Source organism: Bubalus bubalis, chromosome 14 (assembly GCF_019923935.1).
Source record: "Bubalus bubalis isolate 160015118507 breed Murrah chromosome 14, NDDB_SH_1, whole genome shotgun sequence".
Lineage (NCBI taxonomy): Eukaryota > Metazoa > Chordata > Mammalia > Artiodactyla > Bovidae > Bubalus > Bubalus bubalis.
In genome coordinates, this window is record NC_059170.1 from 54,012,783 (window position 1) to 54,033,646 (window position 20,864).

The window sequence follows — 20,864 nt, forward strand, 5'->3', positions numbered from 1 at the left end:
GACCACTGTGTTTGAGGAATCACTTTATTTTATCCCAGAGAGATGTATACTTCATTCAGTAAATGCTCCCAACTCCCATCTCTGTGAGTTTCTGTCTTCATGATGTTTTTTGCTGATTGTGTGCAAACTGATTTAGAACGTTTATGTCTTGTGACCCTCACTACATCATTAGATAAAAACGGGTTCAGGTTTTACAGTCAAAACAAGATCTGGAGCAAAGTCAAACTGCAGATGGTGTCACAGGTAACTGTCTAACGGGGCTGTCGGCTCAAGCCGTCCTTCTGCACAGGGTTTCCTGAAAGGAGTGGTTCTCACATCCGTTCAAGAAGCTCATCATAAAATCTGTAACATAATAGTCAGGAGTTGGATGCACCCACCAGAGTAGACAGAAGGCCAAGAGACATTTCACTGTGGATTCTTTGCATTTCTTGTCCAGCGGCACATCTGCCGCCTGCTCTGCTCCAGCGTGGTCTATGCACTTAGACCGGATTTTACTAGGAAGACTAAGGATGTGTTTGTAACAGTCTCAAAGGATTTCTCTTGCCTTGTGTGTTTCAAGATGTTAATTGCCATCTACTCATTTCACTTATGTAGACTCTCTTTCCCAAAACGATACCCCTACTCATAGACCAAGACTGGGCAGTGACAAGACTGCTCACAAATAGAGCTTTTTGTGAAAAACCTAAATAACATCCTGTGTCAAAGCAGACGTGACAATGGGCTATTATTTCTGTCCCCATAATAGCATGTTGTCACATCTCTGTGCCCCGCGTGAATGGGCCATGAGAAGGGATGTGGGGAGGAGTGGGGGCAGGGGAGCCACACTGAAACCTTAGAGGAGCCTCTCCGGGTTTGCATTTTCTAAAAACAGAAACCGCTTCTCCGGGAGGTAACTCAGAGGTTCATATCTGCAGGTGCCCGGCCGCAGCCTCGAGTGCACTTCCAGAGAAGAGCCCTGCGGCTGCCGGAGAACACCAGCTACGGTGACCTGACCGCCTTTCTCACGGCCGCCAGCTCCCCCTCCGAGGTGGACGGCTTTCCTTATTTGCGAGGATTAGATGGAAACGGAACAGGTAATAATCTCATCTGTCTTCTGCAGGGGGAATCTGTGTTTGCATCTTTTATAGGTGTTTGTATCTTTCTAAGTGGAGGACCAGAGGTGCAGAAGGGGGAGATCTGTCTACAAGTTCTGGTGCTCTGAAACCGTCATTTAAGGAATTCATTCTGCACCACCGCGGGGTTGAATTTTCATGAATTTGAAATGCTGAACCTTTCTGCTGGGACCAGTTGCCTTAAGCACCCTCTCTGAGCTCTCCTTTGGCTGCCTAAATATATTTAATTCCCAGAAGTTCTTTTCATTGAATTTTTCAAGTGTCAGATCAGAGCTGGAGGTTTTCTGTCCTGTTTGCAACCTCGCTCCACTTGCCCCTGGAACATTTTTGGTGGAGCAGCCTGCCCAGCTGTGCAGAGATGTACACCCCCACTCGCCACATATCACAGCTGGAAGGGGAAGGGTGGGTGGCCTTGAATCTGATTCCCAGAGGAGCACAGCAGCGCCCCCAGCTACCAGCACATGGAGCACTTCGGGGCGGGGAGACTCTGGACTGCAGGGGCTGAGTCCATCCAGCCTTTTCTCACAGCCTCCCTTTCTCTGAGCTTGCTCTTTCTGCCTTCCACTCGGCCAAGTGTTCAGGCTTTATAGTTGATTTTGAATCATCTCCTGGCAGATCTGTAAGTCCACTCAGTCATTCTCACCCTATGCCGGCGGGACTCACAGAACTCAAAGATCACAGAAACAGAAAGCCACCAGTCAGAAAGCAGGTAATAATTCCTTATCGGTGAGAGACTGCCTTTCACCTCCATTTGCGCTCAAGACAACTCCATGCTAACGTGGTCCCCGTTCCTCCTTCTGGTGAACAGAGCGTGGTGGAGTCTCAATTCCTGAGTCATTTTCTTGTCTCCCCCTTTCCCTTTCCCCAATATTTTACATGAGTCCCAACATAAACTTGAAAAACAAAGGCTGTTCTGGGTTGAATCCCATGAGGTAAGTACGTTGCTGTATTTCCCAGGGATGCTTTGATTGAATTTCGCCTAATCGTCTAGTGCTTTACAGAAACTGATCATCCTGCAAAAGCCTTTCATCCCTGCAACATATGATCCATTTTGTAGAATGTGGATAAATGTCTGGTTACAGTTCAAGGTCACCCGGTGATTTGTTACCCGTTTTTCTTCCCTCTGTGGTACCTGTTTTGAGAAATGTTTCTTCTTCCTTGAATGTTTGTGTTGATAATGATGCAATAAATTGTCAATCACCAACACCCAGAAGAGTTGCATGGTTCATCTTAAGTGAATATTTTTGGGGAAAAAAGTTGACTTTTCATTTAAATGGATAGGCCTGGGAGGGAAATAGTATTTCAGGGAACATAATAATCTGAGGCCATCCATCATGAAACCGCCAATCCAGCCTCCATCATAAAACCCCGAAGTTGGCGGGATGACCTCAGTCATTTTTCTGTGCTCCAATTCCAAGATGTCTTGAATAAATTATAAAACGCAAGATGACAGTAAGGCAGAGAGAAGACATAGAACAATTGATTTTAGAGGAGTTGTTTTATGTTAAAATCACTCTGTTATTTCAGAGGGAAGAGAGAAAGTCTTTGGAAGGTTATATTCAGCTTGTTTTCCACTGAAATAACTGGCCAGTTGACCTAGGAAGAATCAGGCCTCCTCCCAGGAAAGGCAGCCACCAGCGTGGTGTCCACTTAGCACCCCTGCAGCCCATTAACTGGGGCTTCTCTTCTGCCCCACCTTTGCCTCCTGTTTTATAAAATGCATCTAAGAGATTTCAACTTAGTGTGAGAGCCTGGACCACACTAATCCATGTGAGATGGCAGGTTATCAGTAGAATTCAGTGAAGTAAACAAAGACCATAAGTGTGATTGGAGAGTGACTGGCTTCCCTGGTGTGTCCTAAGGGGGGTTATTTATCCCTGCCACCACTTTGAAAGAGTTTCCAGAGCTGTAGAAATGCAGCCACGTGGAGCTTTCAGTTGCTTCCTCACTTTCTCTTCCCTGTGCATCCTCACAGCCTCATGCTTCCCCTGTGGTTGCTAAGAAAGCCCAGACCTGCTCTGTGATGTTTGCAAGGGTTTTTAAGAAATTACTTCTGCTGGCAACTCCAGGAAGACAGAGAGGAGTCAGTGATATGATTAACGTGCAAAGCCAAACAGAACTTTGGATGCTATCTGGGCAAAACCCCTTTTGTTCTAAGTGATGAATCGGCGGCCTCCTAGCTTGGTCCTGGGGTGCTGCTTCTGCTTGTCTTTATTGGGATGTGATAGGAGTCAGGTAATATCAAGATGGAACATCAAGAAGGAGAGAGTCCTTGTATAGAGAACTCCGTGTTTTGTAAGGAGTTGCCGTCTCATAAGAAGGGCTGGAAGGTAAACAGTGTAGCCCTTCAAAGCATGAATGGTTCCAGAATAAGAAAAATGGGAGGGTCGAGAGCCCTTTGGAAGGTATGGAGTGGAAGCACTGAGAGAGGAGAGAGCCCTCAAGAAAGCAGATATAATTGCTTGCCATGTCTTTGAACAGAGAACTTTCTAAAGAATGTTAAATCTCATGCACCTGGTAGTACACATTGCTTTAAATGAATATGCTTCTTTCTTCAGTGCTGTTCTTACTTTGAATGTTTGTAGTACAGTTTGTTTCTTTCTATAGATTCATAAGAAAGCATCTAGTCCAACCTCCTTAGTTTTGCAGCTCAGAGCAACAGACCCCAGAAGAGTGAAATAACTTGGGGGAGGCCACATAATTAGTTGGTAGCGGATCTGGTTCTGGGACTCGGGCTTCCTGGGCCAGGGATGTGCAAGATTATACGAAATGAACTCAAAAGGGGATGAGTAGGGACAATGGGGATGCCATTTCTAAGAATCAAGAGGCAGTGTTAAGTGGAAGGAAAGGATGGAGGGTGAGAGTGGAGTACTTTTCTGCTCTACCTGCTGCTTCCGGGGGTAGACTTCCTGCCTGGCGTTTTAATGAAAGAAGCAGCCTTGGGGACTTCCCTGGTGGTCCAGTGGTTAAGACTTCATCTTCCAATGCAGGGGGTGTGGGTTCGACCCCTGATCAGGGAGCTAAGATCCTACATGCCTCATGGCCAAAAAGCCAAACAAACAAACAAACAAAGCAATTAAAAAAAAAACAGAAGCAATATTGTAACAAATTCAATAAAGACTTTTAAAATGGTCCACATCCAAAAAAAAAAACTTTTTAATTTTTTTTTTTTTTAAAGAAGCAGCATTACCTAACTGAAAATGTTATCTGTAAGTTGCTTATATAAAGTCAGGTCACTTAATCTGTCTTTAAGTCCTGTCTCATCCAGAGAGTTCAGCAGAGCCTAGAGAGATCTGGCTTGGCTTCTGTGTTGCCTTTGGGCAATGGATACATTTAGGTCCTCTGTCCACAGGATGTTGTGATAAAAAAAGATGGTGGATTCTGGGTTTTGGTTCTCTTCACCCTACAATGAAATGGTCAGGTTAAAAGATTTCAGAACTTGAATCTATGCTTCCGATGTGGACCTTTTGATAAAATCCTCATCTCCATCCCTTTTTCTTCAATGGAAAACAGAGATGGATGTGAATCATAAAAGGTAGTGCTAACATTACTGCTGCTACTGCTGCTAAGTTGCTTCAGTCGTGTCCGACTCTGTGCGACCCCAGAGACGGCAGCCCACCAGGCCCCCCATCCCTGGGATTCTCCAGGCAAGAATACTGGAGTGGGTTGCCATTTCCTTCTCCAATGCATGAAAGTGAAAAAATAAAGTGAAGTCGCTCAGTCGTGTCCGACTCCTAGCAACCCCATGGACTGCAGCCTACCAGGCCCCTCCGTCCATGGGATTTTCCAGGCAAGAGTACTGAAGTGGGGTGCCATTGCCTTCTCCAAAGTGCTAACATTAGCTGTATAGAAATTGCTCTGCAAAGAGGTTAGCTACCACTGGTTGGCGAAACTCTCAAATTCACTAGATTGGTTTTAAATGTTTAAATTTAGTCCTAACTTGAGGTTTGCATTAACTCAGGTAGTTAATTGATAAGTAGATAGGTATATAAGGAGCTTAATAAGAAACCCAATAAATTATGTTCTAATGTAGCTTAAATTTTTCTATCAGTGTGTTTTCATTGTATTCAAGGGAAGATTTTAAATTATGATCGAATACATTTTGTATGATATATTATATTTCACTGGAGAAAAATTCTTCTCAAATGGATCCCTTAAGTGTATAAATATAATACCGCTTTCATAAGCATTCCCCAATTTATCTGTAAAGTAGATAGTCATTAAACCATTGGCTTGGAGAAAAGGCCTCTAATGTAGAATAATTGGTATATTAAATTCCTTTTAAACAGATCAAAATAACAATGGCAACCAAAATAACTCATAAATATTTCAAGTGCAAGTTTTCAATAGTGTCCTTTTAGTAGAAGTTAATATTTTGAAGTACTCCTTGAAGAAATTCATTCTTTTTTTTATTTTTTAAAAGCAGTCTCTGATGTAAAACATTTGGTTCCAATGTGGTGATCTGCCAAGTAATTAACATGTGTACAGGGCTCGCTTTGTAGAGAAGTTGATTTCAGGGTTTCACACACATGCCTTCTCTCCCAATACAGACAGTCCCCCTTCCATTTTGAAACTCCTTTTGAAAGCACAGGACAGTGGTTAGAATGGACAGACCTGAACTTGGATCTCAGCCCTACCACACACCAATGTCTATCTATGGGCCTGTTTCCATGACTCCCATCTCTGAGCCTCCGTTTGTTTATGTGTAAAATGGGGATTTTTACCTACCTTAGGATGTCATGGTGAGGACTGTGCGTATAAGATACTGAATGCTGTCCCTGGTTTGTAGGAGGCCCAATCCTTGTAGATGTTAGCTGTTACATTTTTCTGTAAACAGTTTCTGCAGCCCCGCCTGGGTCCTGTGTGTGCATGTGATGGAGACTGCCTCTTGCTTCCAGGAAACAGCACCAGGTACGACCTAACCCCTGTCACAGCCGTCAGCGTCCACTTGCTCAGCAGCGATGGAACGCCGGTGCTGGTGGATGGCCCCATTTATGTCACCGTGCCCCTGGCCACTCAGAGCAGTCTGAGGCACAATGCCTATGTTACGGCGTGGCGGTTTGACCAGAAACTGGGTAAGCACACTCCCGTGCCAACGATCGGCTAGTGGACTTCATTACTGTTCGATTTCCGTTTTAAGAAGCCTGTGCTAGTCTCTTTTCCTTGAAGTTATTGAATGCTGCTGCTCACAGCACTTTGCATGGTTTCTGGTGGGTAAGGCTTACACCTTTTTTTTTTTTCCCACACTTAACCTAATTTGCTTAAGAATCTTTAAAGATTATTAGCCTTGAATTGCCTCTCCTAATCTTTTATCCTTTTACTCTTTAGAAGATCCCATAATCTCTCTTGGTCTTATGGTTTTCTTTTTTCTGTGTTCTGAAAAAGGAAGACAACATTGCCAATATTATACAAAAAAGAAACTAAAAATCACCTAGAGAAACCTACTAATCGTATTTTAGATTACAAGCAGACTTCGCTTTATTGCACTTTGTAGATACTGCATTTTTTACAAATTGAACATTTGTGGCAACTGTGTGTTGTCAGATGATGGTAAGCATTTTTCACAATAAAGTATTTCTTAATTTAAATAGGTACATTAGCTTTTTTAGGCATAATGCTGTTGCATACTTAATTGACTAAACTATACTGTAACAGAACCTTTAACGCACTGGGAAACCAAAAATTCTTGTGACTCTCTTTATGTTTAATATGGTGTAATAGGCCTGGATCTGAACCCACAGTATTTTGGAGATGAGCCTGCATTTCCTTCCAGCCATTCACTATGCATGTGTATATTGGTTATCTTTTGTGGCATAACAGACAGCCCTAAAACTCAGCAGCTTTACACCACAGTGAACATCACCATTTCAGGGAGTCAGGATCCCAGAGTCAGGAACCCAGGCACAACCGAGCTGGGTGGTTCTGAGTCAGATCTTGAGCAAGGATGCAGTCAGGCTGTCAGCCAGCTCCTCTCAGGATCCAGCAGGGGCTACCAGTGTGCTTTCAGGCATCAGATCCTCACTGGCTGGTGGCCAGAGGCTTCAATGCCTTGCCACGTGGGCATCCCCACAGGGCCACTCACACCATGACAGCGTGGTTCCACTGAGCTGTAGAGCAAGTGACCCAAGAGAAACTGACAAACAAAAAGTACAAGATTTCAGGAGGCTCAGTGGTAAAGAATCCACCTGCCAGTGCAGGAGACATGGGTTCGATCCTGGGTAGGGAAGATCTCCTGGAGAAAGGCATGGCAACCCACTCCAGTATTCTTGCCTGGGAAATCCCATGGACAGAGGAGCCTGATGGGCTATAGTCCATGGGGTCACAAAAGAGTTGGACACAACTAAACAATAACAACAACAAACAAAGGGGCAAAGGAGCAAAATGAAAGTCACCAATAGGTGACTTAGGTCTTTTGTCACCAAAGGTCAAAGTGGCCTCTTCTTCCTTCTTTCCATATGCTGGTGGTCACAGAGCACAGTGCTGTTCCAATGCAGGGAACACCACACAGGTGGATGAACAGCAGGAGTAGACATCATGGGCCCTTTTAGAGGCTGCCTTCCAAAAATACACATTTAACATGAAGGAGATTATATGCTATGTACTGTTCTATAACTTGCCTTTAAAAAGCATTTGTCATCATGAACATCTTTCCCTGGTATTATTATTCCATAGCAACGGTTATTCTGCAATGTCAATATTAATATTGCATAGTATAGCCTTGTATATTTATGTCATTCAGTTGCTCAATCTCCTACAATTAGAAAAAAAAGTTACTATTCTTACCAGTGCTGGGATAAATGTCTTTGTAGCTAAATCTTTGTATATGGCCATGACTATTTCCTTAGGATAAAATTTTAAAAGATTTGCTGACTTCAAAAAGTACAAAACTCTAACGCTTTTAATATGTATTTATGACTTTTCCTCCAGAAAGTTTTACAGTTGACATTTGTAGTAAGATTACAGGAAGGAGTACATGCTTGTGTTTAGGATTTTGATAGCACATTGGACCTTATGCCCCATTGGTTTCTCAATCCCATGAAAGTAAAACTTGAAAAGACAAGTTTTCAGATAACGTAATTCAGAGTTTTAAATTGTTAGACCATGCATACAAATTCTTGGGAGATTTTTGGAATCAAATGTATTTTCAAAGACACCTAATTGTCTAGTCAAGGCTATGGTTTTTCCAGTGGTCGTGTATGGATGTGAGAGTTGGACTGTGAAGAAAACTGAGCACCGAAGAATTGATGCTTTTGAACTGTGGTGTTGGAGAAGACTCTTGAGAGTCCCTCCAACCAGTCCATTCTAGAGGAGATCAGCCCTGGGTGTTCTTTGGAAGGAATGATGCTGAAGCTGAAACTCCAATACTTTGGCCACCTCATGCGAAGAGTTGACTCATTGGAAAAGACTCTGATGCTGGGAGGGATTGGGGGCAGGAGGAGAAAGGGACGACAGAGGATGAGATGGCTGGATGGCATCACCTACTCGATGCACATGAGTTTGGGTGAACTCCGGGAGTTGGTGATGGACAGGGAGGCCTGGCATGCTGTGATTCATGGGGTCGCAAAGAGTCAGACATGACTGAGCGACTGAACTGAACTGAACAGAATTCTTTGAGTAGTCAAATTCTAGTTCTAGGAATTTATATTTGGAATTAAATGCTTGTTGGGCTTTCTGGAGTTTGCAGGGATGTGGTTTGTTTTACGTTGGTTTTGTTTCATTTTCCAAACAATTACTAACAGACTGCATAGTTATTTGTGTTGAATTCCATGGCTTTACCAGCTGCACCAAACTTGACATTGTTAGAAGGATCATCCTGGCTGGACATGTGGCGCTGGGTCACGTGGGCACTTTGTCATTCGTGTGCATTCTGCATGGCTTGGTGACTCTTTGAGTCACATGTTCCTGGTCAGGATGTAAGGAGTCCTGGGCTCCCATGAGAAATCGACTTGAGGGAACCCCTGAGGAAGACAGGAGTTCTGTAGGGAGGAAAGGATGTGGATGATGAAGCAGGGACAGAAAGTAGAAGGAGAGGGGAAAGCTTGCATTTTGCCTCCTGAAGCCCTGGATCTGCCATTTGGGAAACTCTGAGGCCCACCCCAGGCCAATCACCTGTCCTGTTTCCTCACTTGTACAGCATGCATTTTGCCTGAGGCTCTTAGTCCCTTGTATATTCTCCTTCTCACCATTGTCCACCCAGGTTGGTCCCCAACACCTCAAGGCAGTGCTGCAAAGTAGTGTGTGGTTAAGAGCAAGGACTCTGAGACACAATGGATTAGAAGTTCGATTCTGCTAGCTATTGGCTGTGTGATCCTGGCCAAGTTACATAACCTCTCTGTGCCATAGAATAGTACCTAATGTTATGGAGAGTGTCTTTATTTGTCAGAGTACTCCAGAGAAACAGAACCAATAGGATGTGGGTGTGTGGGTGGGTGTGTTATGTGTGTGCCTGTGTGTGTGTGCGTGTGTCAGTGTCTGTGTGTGTCTCTGTGAGGGAGAGAGATTTTTTTTATGAAACTGGCTGATACACTTGAAGAGGCTGGCAAGTTCAAAATCTGAAGGATGGGCTGGCAGACTGGAGACCCAGAGAAACACTAATGCAGCAATTTGAGTCCAAAAGGCCATATGCTGGCAGAATTTCCCCTTGCCTGGGGGAGGTCCACCTTTTTCTTAAGGCCTTCAACTAGTTAGATGAGGCCCACCTACAGGAAGCATAATCTACTCAATCAGTTGATTTAAATCTACTGAATTAAATGTTAATTTCATCTTAAAAATACCTTCACAGCAACCTCCAGGCATGTTTGATCAAATATCTGAGTGCTGTGACCTAATTAATTTGACACATCAAGTTAACCTCCCCAGGGAATAATGAGTTAATATTTGTAAGAAGCTTAGTTCAGTGCCTGGTACATAGTACGCCTTAAGAGTTTATTCAGTAAACAAAGATAAGGGTTTCTTTAGCACTCTGCAGAAGGGTTTCTCAAACCATGACATCCAGACCAGTTCTTTCCAGATTCTTGTTAGCTCAGTTTTTATTTATTTACATATTTGGCTGTGTTGGGTCTTAGTTACAGCATGAAGGATTCTTGTTGTGTCGTGTGGGATTTTTCACTGTGGCACACAGACTCTGGTTGCAGCGACGGGCTCAGTAGCTAGGGGCACGGGCTCAGTAGCTAGGGGCATGGGCTCAGTAGTTGCTCCACAGCATGTGGGATCCTAGTTCCCTGACCAGAGATTGAACCCGCATCCTCTGCATTGCAAGGCAGGTTCTCAACCACTGGACCACCGGGGAAGTCCTAGTTAGCCCAGATTTCTTGAAGGATTGTTGTCCACATGCTCTCCCACTTCTCACTCACTTCAATCCTGCTTCTGTCTCCCAGTCTCCTGAAACCACAGTCGTGATACTCAGAAGCAGCTGCCTGATTGTGGAATCAAGTGACCTCTTCATCCCGTTTATGTCTCTGAAGCATTAGATGGTTTCTTTTCTCTAGACAGGAAGGCCCACCTCCCTTGGCTCTCTGACTCAGTGTCCCTCAGGGCCCTCCTCTCCTGCCATATGGGCTCTGCCCTGGGCCCAGCTCCTAATTCACTTTATATGCAGTCACTGGGGCTACATCCTCTGACTTCTCATACTCGCACAACCACCCATCCACCCAAGTCTGCTCTCTGATCTGTGTTCCTGACTGTCTATTAGACATCTGTCTTTAGATATCCTTCAGGAAACTCAGATTCATGTGCCTGTAACAGACAGGCATGCTTCTGCCTTTATGCCTGTTCATTTAAGTTACCCCACATTTATTCTTTTTTTAAATATTTATTTATTTGGCTGTTCCAGGTCTTAGTTGCAGCAGGCAGAATCTTCTTTGCAGCATGTGGGATCTAGCTCCCTGACCAGGGATCAAACCAGGCCCCCCTACATTGAGAGCCCAGAGGGACGTTCACCCCCCCCTCATTTATTCTTTTGCTTCACCTCCCTGCACCCCTGGCAGCCATGTCTGGTCCTTTGCAAGATCGTGCTGATGTCAGATCAGCGTTTCTTCAACCTACCTTCTCATCTCCTTCATTAACCTCTGTCTGGGTATAGACTCTGCCTTCTTTCTGACCAGTTCCTGCAGCTGTCTGCCTGTCTGCCACTCTCCTTCCCTCTACCAGGGCTTCTGGGTTGCCACTGGGCTGTCTGTCAGAACCACAGACCCTTTGCCCCGTGAGAGTGTCCCAGAGCTACTCATCATGAGGCTGTCCACACTCAGCACGGCACACAGATGTCTTCAGAGCTGCCCCCGCCCAGCTCTCCAGCTCACTTTCAGCCTCTGTCTCCTGCACACCCTCCACTGCTCCCACACCCAATTGCGTGCTATTCCCTGGATGTACCTGGTCCCCTCATCACTTGTCACACTGCATGATTGCACGAGCAGAGTCTCTCAAATTACCTTCTCTATCCTCTGACCAATAATTTGGTCCCTCCTAAGCATGTTGTCCATTTAGCGGTGGCACTAGAAGTCTGTAAGAACATGGCCTTACAGTGTCTCAGTCATTATCCATGTCCTCACTGAGTCTTCCTTATCTCTGAATCTTCATGATCCAGAACAGTCGCTGGTACTTGCAAGGCACCCAGCTAAAATGTTTGCTGAATGATTGAATCAGATGAGGAGCATTTAGATATTTTAAGATTCAGAGCAGTTTAAGATATTATAAGATTGGTAAAAGATGATTCTATACATAGAATTTACCTTTACATATCTATATATCTATATCTGTATATGTTTAGACCTGTATCTATATGTTTAAAGAATGATGCTTTGAGTGGTTGTCTGGAGAGAGAACAGTTGTACTGCATTTTCTCCACCCTAGAGCTTCTATCCCTGCTGCTATGCTTCTTCTACTCCTTCCTGCCTCTTCATTTTTGAATGGATGTATTTGAATATGGATAAATAAGACTGGGGTATAAAAGGCTGTATTCCTAATACAGTGATGCTTTCACTAGGGAGTCATACACAGATTCATCATAACAATATGGCACAGGTCTGTAGAAGCAGCATCCTTGCTGTCATTAGTTTATTTTGTATACAGATCACAAAGATCAAAAGCTTATTTAAAATTTTTTTGTTTGATGTCTGTGGTAGACTGGAAAATTGTCCCCTCCCCCAAAAAGCTCCACATCCTAACCCCTGGACCCTGTGACTATGACTTGATATGGTACAAGGACTTTGCCGATGTGATTCAGTTAAGAATCTTGAGATGGGGAAATTCTGCTGGATTATCCTCATGGATCCACTGTAATCACAGCAGTCCTGATAAGCAAGATGCAGGAGGAATCAGAAGAGATAGCGACATAATAATGGAAGCAGAAATTGTAGGGATGCACTTTGAAAACGGAGGAAGGGACCACAAGCCAAGGAACAGAAGCAGCCATGAGAAGCTGGAAACAAGAAACTGAAATGGATTCTTCCGTCAGTCTCCAGAAAGAACCAGCCCTACTGATCCTCTGACTTAAGCCCAGTGAAACCGATTTCAGGCTTCTGATCTCTAGAAATAAGAGAAGACCCACTTGTGTCATTTTAAGCCCCTGAGTTTGTGGTTGTTTATTACAGGAGCTAAAGGGAGTTAATACACTGTAGAAATCAGTGAAAACAAAGAAATGTGCATTGTCATGAAGCCTCTAAAACGTAAGTTATCCAATTCTCTACTTCCTCTCTGGAAATAATCTCGATGGCATTGAGCCTTTTGTCATTGAGAATCTTCATTGTATGGGTGATCTAGTTCCACTTAAATGGTCTTTTTCACTTAGCATATACAGTGAAAATTGTAACTGTCGAATTCCAGGCTCCAACAGATTGTTTGAAAAGGTAACATTTGGAAAGTCATTCAAAAGTGACCAGATGAATTAGAACAAGTTTTCTGAAAACTTTGTCTTTAAGATTGGATGGACATTTCAAAGAAATCATATGTTCTTTAACTTACTAAGCTCAACAGAAGCCTACATATTTCATAAGGGTGTTTCTACTATTATATATAATCCATAATGTCATTATTTAAGTAGAAATTAAATTATTGCAGTTAAATGAAAAGTTCCAAGAGTATTATAAGATCAGGGGAAAAAATAGGAACACATCTTATAGGAACACTAATTATCTACTATTTATGATTGATTCAAATACAATTATCATTCCAAACCAGTTTAACACTTTAATTGATCTACTTTTCAAGTAAATCAAAGTACTTGAATTTCAAAGTGTTTAACAGCCAGAAACAGTAACTTGTGAATCCATTAAGAATTCCTCATTTAAGTAAGGGTCAACAAACTATGGCCTGAAAGCTTAGAACGGTTTTTACACTTTTAAATGTTTGAAGAAAGAAGAGGAGTATCTAATGACACATGAAAATTATATGAAATCTAAGCATCCCTGAATAAAATTCTATTGAGTGCTATGGACTGAATGTTTGTGTTCTCTTCAAATTCATGTTAGAATCCTAATGCCCAAAGTGATGATGGTATTAGCCAAGTAGGGCCTTTGGAGGTCATGAGGGTGCCGCCCCCGTTAATGGGATTAGTCACCTTATGAAAGGGGCCCCAGAGGGCTCCCAGCCGTTCCACATGAGAGGACACAGCATGTGAGGACACAATGAGAAGGCCCCTCCGTGAACCAATGAAACCACACTGAATCAGCCAACACCTTGATCTTGGACTTGGCATCCCCCAGAATGAAGAAGTGCATTTCTGTTGTTTATAAGCCATCCAGTTAATTTTGTTATAGCAGCCCAAGTGGAGTAAAACATTAGAATACAACCATGCCTGTTTGTTCATGTTAGGTCTGTGAGAGCTTTTCCTGCACCAACAGAGTTGTTCCCACAAAGTGAAAAGTATTTGCTATCTGGACTGTTACAGAAAAATTTTGTGACCCCTGATCTAAGATGCATTCCATAGGGGAGTTCTTACCACTTATTATTAAAATGCAGGTGTATTCTCCATCTGCAGGGCCAAAAAGAGTGCCTGATTCAGTCAGTCTGTACTTCCTGTTATCCAGGCAGCCTTCCAGCACTTTACCCCAAATGACAGCTGATGCTTAGTGATAACACCTTGGTTATAGGGCAATATGCTTTTTAATGCTAATTCAATTACTTCCATTCCTGACTGCTGGATAACTGAAAGTTTACTCATGAGAGAAACGTAGAGGTACCTACTTTCATTTTTTTTTTTTTAGATTCCACATATAAGTGATATAATATGATAATTTGTCTTTGTCTCACTTACTTGACCTTAGTATGATAATCTCTAGGTCCTTCCATGTTGCTGCAAATGGCATTATTTCATTCCTTTTTATGGCCGAATAATATTCTGTTGTATATTTGAACCACATCTTTATCCATTCATCTGTTGTTGGGCATCCAGGTTGCTTCCAAGTCTTGGCTATTGTGAATCGTGCTGCAGTGAACATTGGGGTCCATATATTTTTTCGAATTTTGGTTTTCTCTGGATATATGTCCAGGAGTAAGAATGCTAGATCATGGGGTAGCTCTATTTTTAGTTTTTTAAGGAACCTCCATACTGTTCTCTATGGTGGCTGCACCAACTTACATTTCCACCAAGAGTGTGGGAGGGTTCCTTTTTCTCCACATGCTCTCTGGCATATATTAGAGATACTCCCTTCCCAATACCATTAGAGTGGATTCGATTTGGTGCTACTGTTTTTCACAGTTTTCTTTTTCTTGAATGACAGTTGGTTTTTTTGGTTTTTTATTTTGTTTTGGAACAGGCAAAGAATTTCCCATTAAAAAAATTATCATCTCTGTATTTTAACCCACATGTTCAAACAAGGGTGACCTAATAGATAAATGGTCTCCTAGAACAGAAGTAAAGCTGGATTTTGTTTAAAATGTTACAACAGTATGAATTGGTTGATAGTGGTGTGGACTCTCAGGAAAAAAGATTTTTTTTAAAAGCCTGACTTGCACACATTAGAGTCAAAACTTTTGCCGCATTTCCTGGCAGTGCCGATCTTGCTGCAGCTGCCCTGTTAAAATGCCATTTGATTTACAGTACAAGGTGGGGCCTCTATTCAGTGATGTACGTCTTTTCCTTTGACGAATTAGCAGATTTCTTTAACCCGTGATCTTCTGATGATGCTGTCTCTTTTGCAAAGCAGTACAGTGCCAGGACCTGGGGCCTGAGTATGCAAGTGTGTCTGAGGGGATGGGATACAGCAACCTCATCAGGAATGTGCAGGGGCCAGTTTGACCTTTGAAAGAAGCTGCTTTTCTTCCCCAGTAGGACAAATGCAGTTTTGTTGGTTATGGTGAATGCATCTTAGCCAAGGCTTTCGGGACGGTAAAAGATGGTGTGCTGGCTTGTTTTTATAGCATTTCCTCTCTTTAGCTCGTAACTGGGACAGCAGATGGCTGCCCCGTGTCCCAGGTGGTCAGACTGCAATCTGATTCGATGCCCTGGGGAACGGTCACTTATGAAAAAGCAAACCAGGTCAGTGGTTTGAATTGAAAGTGACCGACTGACCTTGCATGGCCGAGAAATCATGCTTTAAGATCCTCTCTATGATAAGTTGCTGCTGTTTCATAATAACTTGGGTTACTTGGTTTGAATACTTTCATTCTAATGAGGTGACAAAAATCAAAGCAGATGCCAAGTGAAGCTACATTGCAGAATCCAGTTTTAACTGCCTTCCCAGAACGCAGCCTGCAGAGCAGTGTGCGTTGCTATAGAAATGCTGGTTACTGAACCAGCTTCTTATGTATGGCACATACGTATCAGGCATTCAGCGATACTCGCTCATAATTGGCCGGTAGTGGGTTCATCTCTGCATAGATGGTGAGCTTTACTGTTGATGCTGTTGCTCATCGAACTAGCCCTTTTAGGTAAGTCATGGCCAGCCTATCCCTGACAATGGAGCTTGATTTAAAGTACAGATCTAGGATTTTGTTACATTTCATTGTTTCTCAAAGGGAGAAAAGGATGGGAGTTCTTAAAACACTATATTCTATTTGTCACTTAAAGAAAATGAAAATATTACTGGTGTGTCTTTTTCTGTATATACTGTGAGCCATGCATCTTACATAGCAGGTGGCAAATTGTCAGACAGGTGTAGTGACTGAATGACAAGAATGAGCCTTAGGGCATTGTGTGGGCAAAAATTAGAACAAAAGAAAGGAATTCATGTTTCTAAAAGTTAAGTATGTATTTACATCTGTGATGTTAACTTTAGAACCATGCATATCATCTTTATAATTTTTTTTCCAAAATGACCAGACTCAATAGTTAAGGGAATTAAACAAAGAAAGAAGCAAACTTACCTGTTGAAGTACAATGTCAGTATATCCTTGAGAAAGATCACCTGAAATGGGTCTTCTCACATGAAGGTGATCTCTTAGAAACAAAGAAATAATTCTCAGGAAAAGAGTCTCTGTGTTCTCAGATATAATGTGCACATGTGTAAAACTGAGTTACTTTGCTGTGAAGCAGAGATTGGCACAACATTGTAGATCCACTGTACTTCAGTTTTTAAAAATTGTCCATACCAGTGAATCAGGCTTCCCTTAGATATACAGTGGGGGGGGGGGGGGAGATAATTTACCTGCAGAGAAAGCTAATTGAAGTGAAATAACAGAAAAGAACCATTAAAAGTGTAGGACTTAATCTGGATAAATGATGCCAGTCCAGCAAAAACTTGGGCCAGAGACCTCAGCTGCCAGGTGGCCAGCAAAATGTGACCTGCTTTTGAGACACAGATTGGTGTCTTTTGGCTGCTCCAGATCATCAGCATCACAGTTGGGATGTTCTACTCCTGTTGCCCGAGTGGAACGGAGTCTGGCCATGGAGCACATACACTGCCCACAGGGAGACCGAATGCTGAGTGATCTCAGAACATGGACATTTGTTTCCTGATGTTGCCTAGCAACTCAAAAAACACTCTTGTACTATCAGTCCATTCCTAAAAATTGTTAAGCCTTTTGTGTTTGTAGCCAGCCCCACCAACAACAACAAAAAAATGAGAGTTTAGAAAACAATGCCATCACTTTAGCTAAATTATAGCCATATATAGCTCAGGTCCACTTTGTTTCAACATCCTATCCTTAGAGACTTAATTTTCCTAAAGGGTCCATTTATATAGGAGAACTTTTCATGCTGGTGTTGAATGGAAACAATTTTTGGCAAGTTTTACAAATGATGGTTGCCCACTTTGTGGCCTCAGAGTGTATATAGATCAGTATGTTCCTCCTGAAAGAAAATGTCTTATGTTGTAGTCAACTCTTAATTACCACTTATAGAATAATTACTTTGTGGATTATCTGTGGCAGGTGTGTATTCTTCCTACTACCTGAGATCCTCAGAACCTTCTTGCTTTGCTGTCCTTTGGCCTGGATTTGAAGCACTGCATCTATTAGTAATATACTCGTTCTGAGATTGGCCTGGGTGAAAAATAATTAGGAAGGCAAAGCTGCCATCATTTATTTTAAAACCAAGTAGTTTTTAAAAAATAGTTTCAGTTTTCAGTGATCTCCACGGAAATGAGAAAAATTCTTTTTCATAGGTCAGGATATTGCACTGGTTGTACAGCATTTGGCAAGAGTGTATCGAATACAGGCAGGCTGTAGCCCAGCAATTGACACAGCTTGGATGTAAACACTGGCTCCTCTGGATCTTGAGCAAGTCCGTTAATCTCTCAGGGCCTCAGTTTTCTCATCTGTAAAATGGGAATAATAGTTATCATTTCCCATCTCATAAAATTGTTGAGAACGGAGAACCCTTACAGTGGTGCGTAGTACTGGGTTAAGTGTTCTGTAAGTATTAATAATTATTATAATCATCATTGTTCTAATTCAGCCCATATTTAGTTTGTGCATTTTGTGTAAAGCATGATATAAGGGAGACAGACAAGATGTACAAGTACAGTGAAGCCTTAGTATCTTTAAATTGAATACCCAGGACTTCCCTGGTGGTCCAGTGGTTAAGAATCCACCTGCCAGTGCAGGAGACATGGGTTTGATCCCTGCATTACAACTTGCCATTTCATATAAGCAGTTTGAAATACACCTAAATTGGAGGGGAAGAAATATAGGACCATTTGGGGGAAGTTGTTTGGTTTTTTTTTTCATTGTCTACTCATTCTCAGCTGAGCTCATTCATTAGTAAAACAGGTAGGACCATAAACCAACATTTTTCATCACTGTTTTCATAGCAACCCTACATTCTTTCTTAATCAGAAAGAAGCTGAAATCCAGCACAGGGAAGTACCTGGTACACATGTATGTTATCCTAGGAATGGAGAAGGGGAGATTCAAAACACAATTTCCTTCAGGCTTTAAATCCTCTTCCTGTTCTAGAATATCAGATTTTGGTGCATTCCTCCTTCTATGCCAAGACTTAATGTGGCTTAACAGAATAATGGACTGGATCTGGGGATGCAGAGCAACTATCCATTCCCAGATATTTTGTTTGGCCCATACAGTTGATTTGGGGCATTTATTTGTTTGTTTTGTTTTAATTTGCTGCCAACATTTAAATATTGAAAGATTTCCTGGGGAATTCTGTTCTTGGCTTCTCTTTTTAAAAAAATGAACAATTCACTCATTATAGCAAATAGATAGTGAACATCTTTGTGCCAGACTTTACTCAGTTCTAGGCTTTCGGTGAGAAAAAATGCAGCCATGAAATTAAAAGACACTTACTCCTTGGAAGAAAAGTTATGACCAACCTAGACAACATATTAAAAAGCAGAGGCATTACTTTGCCAACAAAGGTCTGTCTAGTCAAGGCTATGGTTTTTCCAGTAGTCATGTATAGATGTGAGAGTTGGACTGTAAAGAAAGCTGAGCGCTGAAGAATTGATGCTTTTGAGCTGTGGTATTGGAGAAGACTCTTGAGAGTCCCTTGACTGAAAGTAGATCCAACCAGTCAATCCTAAAGGAAATCAGTCCTGAATATTCATTAGAAGGACTGATGCTGAACTGAAACTCCAATACTTTGGCCACCTGATGCAAAGCTCATTGGAAAAGACCCTGATGCTGGGAAAGATTGAAAACTGGAGGAGAAGGGGACAACAGAGAATGGGATGTTTGGATGGCATCACCAGCTCAATGGACATGAGTTTGAGTAAACTCCAGGAGTTAGTGATGGACAGGGAGGCCTGGCATGTTGCAGTCCACGGGGTCACAAAGAGTCAGAGACGACTGAGCGACTGAACGGAACTGAATGACAAAACAAGTCAAGGAAGGCACCTGTAATTATGAAATTTTTGTTCTGAATGGAGGAGACAGCAATGAACCAGTTTACTTTGTTGGCATTAAGTAAGTGCTGTAGGACAATTTAATTTAAGCAGGGTGATGTCAGGGAGAATGATTGGCTGGACAGAGGCTTTGGAGGAGTGCTATTTGAGCTGAGACGCCAGGACACATAGGAACCTAACATGGGACTGTCTTGGGGGGCAAGAACATTCTGGGCAGAAAAAAATGGTCAACACAGAGGTCACCAGATTGGAACCAATTTGGCCACACCTACAGCAACCAGTTCACTCGGAGGCACTAAGCCTTCATGCACTGCAGCCTATGGAGTGAACTCAGATATGTGTCAACTTCCAATCGGCCGTCTGACAAGCGACTAGATTATTCATGAAATATATTAGAAATATTTCTGAGGTTGCTTCAAGTACTAGCCACCCAGCTGATGCACCCCGGCAACATTGTAGGAAATGGTTCTAGGGTTTTCTGAAAGATTCACCACACCCACAAAAGTACAAATAATGTGGAGCTTTGCTACTCAGAGAGTGATCCTTGGACAGGGGGTATATTCAAACTCCAAAATCTCACAATTTGCTCCAAGACCCACTGAATCAGATTCTGCATTTGAACAAAATCTCCACTATACCAAGCTCTTGAACAAAGTGCTGGTTGGGAGCATCTTACCACATCTGTCCAGATGCTTGTCGCCTCACTCTCTTATGCCACCCTTCATTTTGAATGAGTCTTCTAATGCTGAAGATAAGTGGCCATGCCTCCTAAATCCTGGACTGTGTACCTCACCCAGCCCCATCTGACATGTAATTGCAAGATGAATGTTAGATTTAGTGGGTAATGAACAAAATTTCTCCCCATATGGGCTTAATTAGCCTCCACTCTGATACTACTTTCTGGGAATTTATATATACCTATAGTAAATTGAAAATTCTCTCATTAAATTTTATTAATGCTATTATGCATGCTAATACTTCTGGCTACCTATTTAAGGCATACACTTTGTCTAGCCCTCCCTGCCAGAAGCTTTACAGTTTCCCATTACTGCCGTCTCCTAAAATTTGTTTCAGTAAGCCTTGTGATCGATCACTCAGCTAAAGTTTAAAGGAGAAAAAAAAAATCAGTTGCTTGGATCAAATTTATTTTTAAGAATCTATTCCTCAAAATATGCCCTAAAAATACCCAGGGAACATGTTATAGCTGAATACAGATGCCCTTCTTGTTTTAATTTCTAATTATTCATTATACCTGTGATTTTATGCTTTGAACAGAAGGTAGTTGGTTATAGTGAGTTACCGTTAATTTTATTCTTCTTTAAACCGGTCCGAAATGTACTTGCCTGAAGCTACAGGAATCCAACCATCTGTATATGACTTTCACTCTTCAGTTCCATTGCTCTCAACTAGCATGGTTAGATAATTGACCACCAGGTAAATAAATACTTTGCAGTGTAATTGACAAGGAATATATCCTCCTCACAGAGTTCATGGAAAAATAATTCTAAGAAAGGGAACA

General features: G+C 42.3%; 1 protein-coding gene across 4 annotated transcripts in view; it reads left to right on the forward strand.

Moving 5' to 3' along the window:
- Nucleotides 1-20,864, forward strand: part of FAM171A1 (family with sequence similarity 171 member A1) — a 131,084-nt gene that overhangs the window by 96,261 nt on the left and 13,959 nt on the right. For 3 of the 4 annotated variants that reach the window (XM_025264362.3, XM_025264361.3, XM_044928095.2), the window contains 2 exons: nucleotides 915-1,073; nucleotides 6,011-6,187. In XM_025264362.3, coding sequence (XP_025120147.3) covers nucleotides 915-1,073; nucleotides 6,011-6,187 — 336 coding nt within the window. The remainder of the gene's footprint in view (nucleotides 1-914; nucleotides 1,074-6,010; nucleotides 6,188-20,864) is intronic. The other variant, XM_025264363.3, reaches the window with a different exon arrangement.